At 43.0% G+C, this 9,425-nt stretch overlaps 1 protein-coding gene across 8 annotated transcripts in view; it reads right to left on the bottom strand.

Moving 5' to 3' along the window:
* GOLGA4 (golgin A4) overlaps positions 1-9,425 on the bottom strand; it is a 181,202-nt gene that overhangs the window by 50,230 nt on the left and 121,547 nt on the right. For all 8 annotated transcript variants that reach the window (XM_077269344.1, XM_077269339.1, XM_077269341.1 and 5 more), the window contains 2 exons: positions 4,020-4,198; positions 3,052-3,183 (listed from right to left, as the gene is read on the bottom strand). In XM_077269344.1, coding sequence (XP_077125459.1) covers positions 3,052-3,183; positions 4,020-4,198 — 311 coding nt within the window. The remainder of the gene's footprint in view (positions 1-3,051; positions 3,184-4,019; positions 4,199-9,425) is intronic.

Raw genomic sequence — 9,425 nt, 5'->3', positions numbered from 1 at the left:
ATATATATATATATATATATATATATATATACACACTCACCGGCCACTTTATTAGGTACACCTGTCCAACTTCTTGTTAACACTTAATTTCTAATCAGCCAATCACATGGCGGCAACTCAGTGCATTTAGGCATGTAGACATGGTCAAGACAATCTCCTGCAGTTCAAACCGAGCATCAGTATGGGGAAGAAAGGTGATTTGAGTGCCTTTGAACGTGGCATGGTTGTTGGTGCCAGAAGGGCTGGTCTGAGTATTTCAGAAACTGCTGATCTACTGGGATTTTCACGCACAACCATCTCTAGGGTTTACAGAGAATGGTCCGAAAAAGAAAAAAAATCCAATGAGCGGCAGTTCTGTGGGCGGAAATGCCTTGTTGATGCCAGAGGTCAGAGGAGAATGGGCAGACTGGTTCGAGCTGATAGAAAGGCAACAGTGACTCAAATCGCCACCCGTTACAACCAAGGTAGGCCTAAGAGCATCTCTGAACGCACAGTGCGTCGAACTTTGAGGCAGATGGGCTACAGCAGCAGAAGACCACACCGGGTACCACTCCTTTCAGCTAAGAACAGGAAACTGAGGCTACAATTTGTACAAGCTCATCGAAATTGGACAGTAGAAGATTGGAAAAACGTTGCTTGGTCTGATGAGTCTCGATTTCTGCTGCGACATTCGGATGGTAGGGTCAGAATTTGGCGTAAACAACATGAAAGAATGGATCCATCCTGCCTTGTATGGAGCATCTTTGGGATGTGCAGCCGACAAATCTGCGGCAACTGTGTGATGCCATCATGTCAATATGGACCAAAATCTCTGAGGAATGCTTCCAGCACCTTGTTGAATCTATGCCACGAAGAATTGAGGCAGTTCTGAAGGCAAAAGGGGGTCCAACCCGTTACTAGCATGGTGTACCTAATAAAGTGGCCGGTGAGTGTATATATGTGTGTGTGCATGTATATATGTGTGTGTGTGTGTGTGTGTGTGTGTGTGTGTGTGTGTGTGTGTGTGTGTGTGTGTGTGTGTGTGTGTGTGTGTATATATGTGTCCGGGATTGGTATCTGCACCGTCGCAGCTACAGCCATTTTGCACAGTCACACGTCTGGACCCCGAGAGCGTCATAGGCTATGTTGTGAGGCGAAATTTTAACCCCGCGCGTTCCAATTCACCAAACAATTTTGCCCCTATCTACATAATGGGGAAAAAGTGAAAGGACAAGTGTTGGAGGCAAATTGACAGCTGCCAGATGTGAACAAAGGGGACTTAAAGAATGAGAGCGATGGCGCCAAAGAGTATATACCGTACAGTTGCTAAGGTGGGGCCCCGACATGGGATACTCCCCACACACGGGGATATGAACACACACAAAATGCGCCACACACTACCACGTGCTTGAACACATATACCACCCTCAGCACACATTTCACCACACATACACCAACCTCGCCACATAAAAGTCAAAACACAAAAGTCACCGCTCAAAACTCGCCACACGCAAAATTTGCCACGCGCAAAACTCGCCACATGCAAAACTAGGCTCAAGCAAAACTAGCCACATGTGCAAAACTCACCTCATGGAAAACTCGACACACGCAAAACTTGCACACGCGGAAAAATTGCCACATGCACAAAAGTTGCAACACATACAAAAGTTGCCTCACACAAAACTTGCACATACTCAAAACGCACCACACATAAAACTCGCCACGCGCAAAACTCGCCATGCGCAAAACTTGCAACACACAACTTGCTACACTAACCTGTCACATGCAACTCGACACACAAAAAGTTGCTACACGCATGTCGTCACAAAACTCATCTCACAAAAGTCGCTACATGCATGTCGCCACACGCAACTCAATACACACAACTTGACACACGAAACTCGCCCTAAAACACACACAAGTCTGGTATTATCCTTCAAAAACAAAAATCTGATTAATAAGCAGACAAACTACAAGAGCAACAAATATACCATGTAGGAAATACGGCAGCTGTCAGTCACATGACCTGTCTATTATGTGTATGTGTGGGCTAATATATACTGCCGGGGGAGGGCTTCCTGTTGGCTGGGGATTTATCAGGCTGCCAATAGCAACCAATCACAGCTCAGCTTCTATTTTGCTACAGTTAATTAATCTGACCTCTGATTGGTTAATATAGGCAGGACATTCTCAGTATAACAAAGCTTGTGTGAGGTAATAGCATGTCAGTTAGGGTGTGTTGGTGGAAAGGCTGATGTCAGTCACATTACCTCTATGTGAGAGGATATAGAAACTGCCAGTTACAGACTATTTTTACCACAATAATGCCTCATAAGAAAAGGAATTCCATGGCACGAATGTCAGCAGATGCGAAAAGAAAAGCTGCATTAAGGGCCAATGAAAAATGTGAAGACCGTGAAACAAGGCCGACACACATGAGAACAGTAGCTGCTTCCTCAAGAGCCAATGAACTTTCTGAGAGGGAAGCGAGGCTTGCAGACATGAAAACAAGAGCTGCTTCCTCAAGAGCCAATGAACTTTCTGAGGAGAAGGAAGCGAGGCTTGCAGACACGAAAATAAGAGCTGCTTCCTCAAGAGCCAATAAACTTTCTGAGGAGAGGGAAGCGAGGATTGCAGACATGAAAACAAGAGCTGCTTTGTTAACACATTCTATTTTGCTAACAGCAGCTATTAACCTGGGCGAAGCAGGGTAGTACAGCTAGTATTCTTATAAAACTTTTTATGGAATATTATTTCCAATATCTCTTATATTGCCTGTATGTAAATACTACCATGTACATTTATTCTAATTGAGTTACCTAGCTATATAGATAGACTGTTCTTCAACTAATTGTTATCTATCTCCTGCACGGACGTGGCACCACGGTGTCGTCTCCTGTTTTTACTTGTTTTTGTCTTGATTGCATTTGCTTATTTATATAATATTTTGTGAATAAATTTTTTTTCACCTAGCTCAAGGGAATTTACTAATGTTGATTTCACTGCTTAGGAATTCCAGCATGGATACAACCTGCACCCAACAATAAAGTGTAAATATCGACAGTGACTTACAAAAGCATTTTTAAACTTTTTTTGATGCTCCTCCTCCAAGATTTTAAGCGTTTCCTGGTGTTCCTGCTCTTTATTCTTTAAGGCTTCAGCATGTAATTTTTCCAGTTCATGAATACGCTCATCACAGTTTTTCTAGAACATAAAATAAGACATTTTATCAAATGTTGCCTCAAGAGGGAATTTTACATATGGCGATATGTATCCTACTAACAATAACTTGTAAAACACCAAAAAAAAAAAGAGGTGCATTTAATCTAGAAAACTAAAGGGAATCTGAATGCAGCATAGCGTGGGGACAGAGACCCTGATTCCGGCGATGTGTCACTTGTCTCCTTGGAGCAGTATTGATTTAATCACTGTTTCCTCTGCTGTAGATGGTGCTGAGCTCTGTATATCCTGCCCACGCCACTGACGGGCAGCTTTCTGTGTACATTTTATATTAGGAAGGTGCTGCTAATCAGTAGTGGGGGCGGGATTACACAGAGCAGGAGGACTTTTCTGTAAGACAGCGTCAGATCTATAGTTTCACGTTGGCATCATTCTCTATGATAAGTTCAATCTTTCCGATAGAGCGAGGCTTACAGCTAGATCAATTATAGGCAAAAGGACAATCATCAGGCTGGCCGGAGGGGCAGAGGACAGTCTGGGCCCATCCATCAGTTGGCTAGCCACATCCTACCAAAGGTCTTTTTTTTTTTTTCAAACACACAGCCTGCGGTGGCGACATGAGGACACAATAAGAAAGCTATTTAAGAGACTAATAAAGGAGTGGAAGCAAAATAGTAGGTGTAAATTGTTTGACCGGTTGCCATTAATGTGAGTTTTTCCTGAAACTGTGCCATTCAGGTCTATGGGGATTGACTTGCAATCTCTTGGAGCTCAGGAACAGGAGAAGCACGGTTTCTAGAAAATAAGCAGACTCCTGTCTAATATTAGGCAAACTGTGCACCCAGTGGAGATATGCGTACCTTCATAATATCCACCACTTCTTGCTTCACACGGCTCAGTTCCTTCTGGATCTTCATACGCTCCTCCTCACTGGCCTGCTCTACAGCTTTAATCTGCTCTTCCATTTCTAGCTGGCCTTTCCTGTGGGCCTCCTCTGTGCTCTGTGACGTGCTCACAGCTTTCTCCAATTGTTCAAAAGCTAAAAAGAAAGTAAAACCCAATAAATTCACTCAAGTAGAACTATAAACACATCCAGAGATTTGTGGACAATATTAGGGAAAAAAAATTATAAGTAAGGTTTTAGAGCAATCCATAGAAATCAATCATATATTTTACAATTTGTAGTTTTTTGGGGCCTTTATCTAAAACCACATAACATACAACAATATGACATATATACAAATTTGATAACATTTGTGGTTTTTTTTAAAAAAAGAAACAAAAATCCCTTTGAGCATTTAGGCAGCGTTCAGGATAAACTCAAACCCTAATATTAAGTGAAGAGGAGCGGAGCTGCAGTTTTCGGCTGCAGCTACTACACAGTGAATGGAGCTGTGCTGCTGTGCTTCCATCTCTTGTTGGGTGTGCCAGGTGATGGTCCCCAACAATCCGATATTACCCATATTAAGGAGAGACCTGACAATCTACTGGCTTTTATCTTGTGCTCGATTTACATGGGCAGAGTCTTGCCGATAACAAGGGCCGATCTACTTTATGCAAGTCAATTGGAGCTTACTTAATAGGCCAGTACACACTTGCTGATAAACCGTATGGAGACATAATGATCATTAACCCTTCATGAAAAGGCGATTTTGTGTGTGTCACCCCTGGAAGAGCCATAACTTTTTTTCCCATTAATCCAGCTACATGAGGTGGAATACAAAGATATAAAATCAGAGTATACAGAATTGGCCACACTGGATGTGTACAGTACAGAAATGAGACACAAATGTACACCTAAGTTTTCCCTGTAGCCCTATACTAGTATTCAGATGGTTACCATAGAAGTTATAGCTGTAAACGGACTGGGCATGATTATATAGGAAATCCAAACTAAGTGTATTGCTGTCAACTTTTCATCCAATTATATTTTATTACCCCGAAGGATAACGTTATCAATGGAGAGGTTGGCTGATGCCATAGCTGGGCCATACACTGTGCGCAGAATTATTAGGCAAGTTGTATTTTAGAGGATTATTTTTATTATTGATCAACAACTATGTTCTCAATCAACCCAAAAGACTCATAAATATCAAAGTTTAATATTTTTGGAAGTTGGAGTGTTTTTTTTTTAGTTTTGGCTATCTTAGGAGGATATCTGTTTGTGCAGGTAACTATTACTGTGCAGAATTATTGGGCAACTTAATAAAAACCAAATATATTCCCATCTCACTTGTTTATTTTCACTAGGTAAGCCAATATAACTGCACAAAATTTAGAAATAAACATTTCTGACATGCAAAAGCAAAACCCCAAAAAATGAGTGACCAATATAGCCACCTTTCTTTATGATGACACTCAGCAGCCTTCCATCCATAGATTCTGTCAGTTGCTTGATCTGTTTACGATCAACATTGCGTGCAGCAGCCACCACAGCCTCCCAGACACTGGTCCGAGAGGTGTACGGTTTTCCCTCCCTGTAGATCTCACATTTTATGAGGGGCCATAGGTTCTCTATGGGGTTCAGATCAGGTGAACAAGGGGGGCCATGTCATTATTTTTTCTTCTTTGAGACCTTTACTGGCCAGCCATGCTGTGGAGTAGTTGGAGGCATGTGATGGAGCATTGTCCTGCATAAAAATCATGTTTTTCTTGAACGATACCGACTTCTTCCTGTACCATTGAAGAAGCTGTATTCCAGAAACTGGCAGTAGGTCTGGGAGTTGAGCTTCACTTCATCATCAACCCGAAAATGTCCCACAAGTTCATCTTTGATGATACCAGCCCATACCAGTACCCCACCTCCACCTTGCTGGAGTCTGAGTCAGAGTGGAGCTCTCTGCCCATTACTGATCCAGCCCCTGGCCCATCCATCTGGCCCGTCAAGAGTCACTCATTTCATCAGTCCATAAAACCTTTTAAAAGTCAGTCTTAAGGTATTTCTTGGCCCAGTCTTGACGTTTTATCTTATGTTTCTTGTTCAAAGGTGGTCGTTTTTCAGCCCTACTTACCTTGGCCATGTCCCTGAGTATCGCACACCTTGCGCTTTTTGTTACTCCAGTAACGTTGCAGCTCTGAAATATGGCAAAACTGGTGGCAAAAGGCATCTTGGTAGCTTCACGCTTGATTTTCCTCAATTCATGGGCAGTTATTTTGCGCCTTTTTTGCCCAATCAGCTTCTTGCGACCCTGTTGGCTATTTGCCTTGAAACCCTTGATTGTTCGGTGATCACGCTTCAAAAGTTTGGCAATTTCAAGACTGCTGCATCCCTCTGCAAGACATCTCACAATTTTGGACTTTTCAGAGCCCATCAAATCTCTCTTCTGACCCATTTTGCCAAAGGAAAGGAAGTTGCCTAATAATTAAGCACACCTGATAGAGGGTTTTGATGTCATTAGGCAACACCCCTCCTCATTACGGAGATGCACATCACCTGATTTACTTAATTGGTAGTTGGCTCTCAAGCCTGAACAGCTTGGAGTAGGACAACATGTGTAAAAGGTATCATGTGATCAAAATACTACTTGCCTAATAATTCTGCACACAGTGTACATATACAGGAGGGCGTTTGTGATCCCGAGAGCTTTAATCACTTACGGTAATTATAGCACTAAAGGGGAGAAGTCACTTTCTAAGCTCATGACTGACCGACTAATTGTCTTCCAGAATCTCATTGCAGCATCTAAAACCTAAGTTAGAGAATTCAGGTAAAATCCTATGTAGCCTCTCTAATATTATATATGCTCTGTGTAGGCCTCTGAGCATTCAGATACCATGACCTGCCAAGTAGTTTACTGAATGAGTTACTTATAGCAACAGTGCCAACGTTCTGAAGTGACGGCCAAATTCAGATCCATTTCCCATTGTATCATAAAAGGGTGTTTATTCTTATTAATTAACCCTTTACATCACATAGGCCAGACACTGCGGGAGATGTGGAATTATATGCATATATTGATTTGATAGAGCTTGTAAGGGAAGATGGGTAGTAGAATATTACCTGGGAGGTGGTTTATAGTGCTTGTTACAATGAAATTTAATTTGAAAAAAAGTTTTACACATATTGCATACTGCAGCGTCAAAAAAGCAGCGTCCAGATGTTCCAGCATAGTGGAGGGGATTTTATGAAATCCCGTCTCCACTATGCGTGGAAACCCGCACGCGGCGGCCCTGCGACTCCGGACATGCTGCGCGTCTTTTCAGATCGCAGCATGTCCGTACACCTTGCGGGGACGCAGCGTCCCCGCAAGGCATATCACAGGGCCCTATGGGACAGAGCGATCATCCCGGATGTGAAGAGTTAACACATCCGGCATGATCGCGTCCCAGGAAGGGGGCGGGGCTTAGCGCCGAGCGGCTTCGCCGCTGCGGCGATACCTCCGCCCCTCCGTACCGTGGAGCCATACCCTTAGCCGTGTTTTCATGGGGTGTCCATCAACCAGCCATCCTCCACTCCATCCATCTGGACCATCGAGCGTTGCACGGCACTCATCGGTGAACAAAACAGTTTGGAAGTCAGTCTTCATGTATTGTTTGGCCCACTGGAGCAGTTTCTGCTTGTGTGCAGTGGATAGAGGTGGGTGACAGGATGGCTTACGCACAGCTGCAAACCTCTAAAGGACCCTGCATCTTGTTGTTCTGGGGACGTTGGAGGCACCAGCAGCTTCAAAAACTTGGCTGCTACTATGACAAGGCATTTTTGCAGCTGCTCTTTTAACCTTACGCAATTGCCTGCTGGAAAGAGTCCTCAATTTTTCCTTATCAGCACACACACGTGTGTGCTGGGAATCAGCTACATACTTCTTGATTGTGCGATGATCACGATGAAGTGTCTTGGCAATGTTGATTATAGTCATGCCTTGACCTAAATACTCCACAATTTGTTGCTTTTCAGCAGCCGACACATCCTTTTTCTTTCCCATTTTGACAAAAAATGTAGGCTGCTTAATAATGTGGAACAGCCTTCTTAAGTAGTCTTGCCTTTATTTGGACACACCTGCCAAACTAATTTGCACAGGTATCTGCAATTGCTTTCAGTGATATAAAGAGCCCTGACACACATCACCATCAATGAGTTTAAATGACAAACAAAAAAATTCTAACCTTATCACTCCTAAACTCTTTGTGCATAATAATTTGGAACACAGTGTATTATCCTTCATGATGGTGGTAACATTTGTTCGATATCACTTGCGTTTGTGAAAATAGCGGAAATTTGGCAAAAGAAATTTGAAAACGTTATCAATTTGAAAACTATTTTTATGTCCTTAAATCAGAGCGTTCTGTCACACAAAATACTTACAAAATAATATTTCCCACATTTCTACTTGACATCAGCACCAATTTTTAAACCCCTTAATCCCATTGGACGTACTATCCCGTCAAGGTGACCTGGGACTTAATTCCCACTGACGGGATAGTACGTCCAGCGCGATCGGCAGCGCTCACGGGGGGAGTGTGGCCGGGTATCAGCTGATTAGCACAGCTGACATCCGGCAATATGTGCCAGGAGCGGTCACGGACCGCCCCCGGCACACTGCGATCAAACATGATCGCAGTGTTCCGGCGGTATAACGAAGCATCGGGCAGGGAGGGGGCTCCCTGCGTGCTTCCCTGAGACCCCCGGAGCAACGCGATGTGATCGCGTTGCTGCGAGGGTCTCTTACCTCCTATCCCTGCAGTCTCCGGATCCAAAATGGCCGCGGGGCTGCATCCGGGTCCTGCAGGGATTACTTCCGGGTGCAGACCAGGCTCTGGTAAGCCTGCAGCGCTCTAAGACAGATCGTGCAGAGTGCTGTGCAAACTGTCAGATCAGCGATCTGTGATGTCCCCCCCTAGGACAAAGTAAAAAAAAAAAAATCCACATGTGTAAAAAAAAAAAAAAAAAACCTAAATAAAGAAAAAATATATATATATATTATTCCCATAAATACATTTATCTAAATAAAAAAAACAAAAACAATAAAAGTACACATATTTAGTATTGCCGTGTCCGTAACGACCCAACCTATAAAACTGTCCCACTAGTTAACCCCTTCAGTGAACACCGTAAGGAAAAAAAAAAAAAAAAAAAACGAGCCAAAAAACAACGCTTTATTATCATACCGCCGAACAAAAAGTGGAATAACACGCAATCAAAAAGACGGATATAAATAACCATGGTACCACTGAAAACGTCATCTTGTCCCGTAAAAAATGAGCCACTATACAGCATCATAAGCAAAAAAATAAAAAAGTTATAGTCCTCAGAATAAAGCGATGCCAAA

Source organism: Ranitomeya variabilis, chromosome 6 (genome assembly GCF_051348905.1).
Source record: "Ranitomeya variabilis isolate aRanVar5 chromosome 6, aRanVar5.hap1, whole genome shotgun sequence".
Classification (NCBI taxonomy): domain Eukaryota; kingdom Metazoa; phylum Chordata; class Amphibia; order Anura; family Dendrobatidae; genus Ranitomeya; species Ranitomeya variabilis.
The sequence above is the reverse complement of the archived record's forward strand: the minus strand, read 5'-3'. Positions and strand labels throughout refer to the sequence as shown.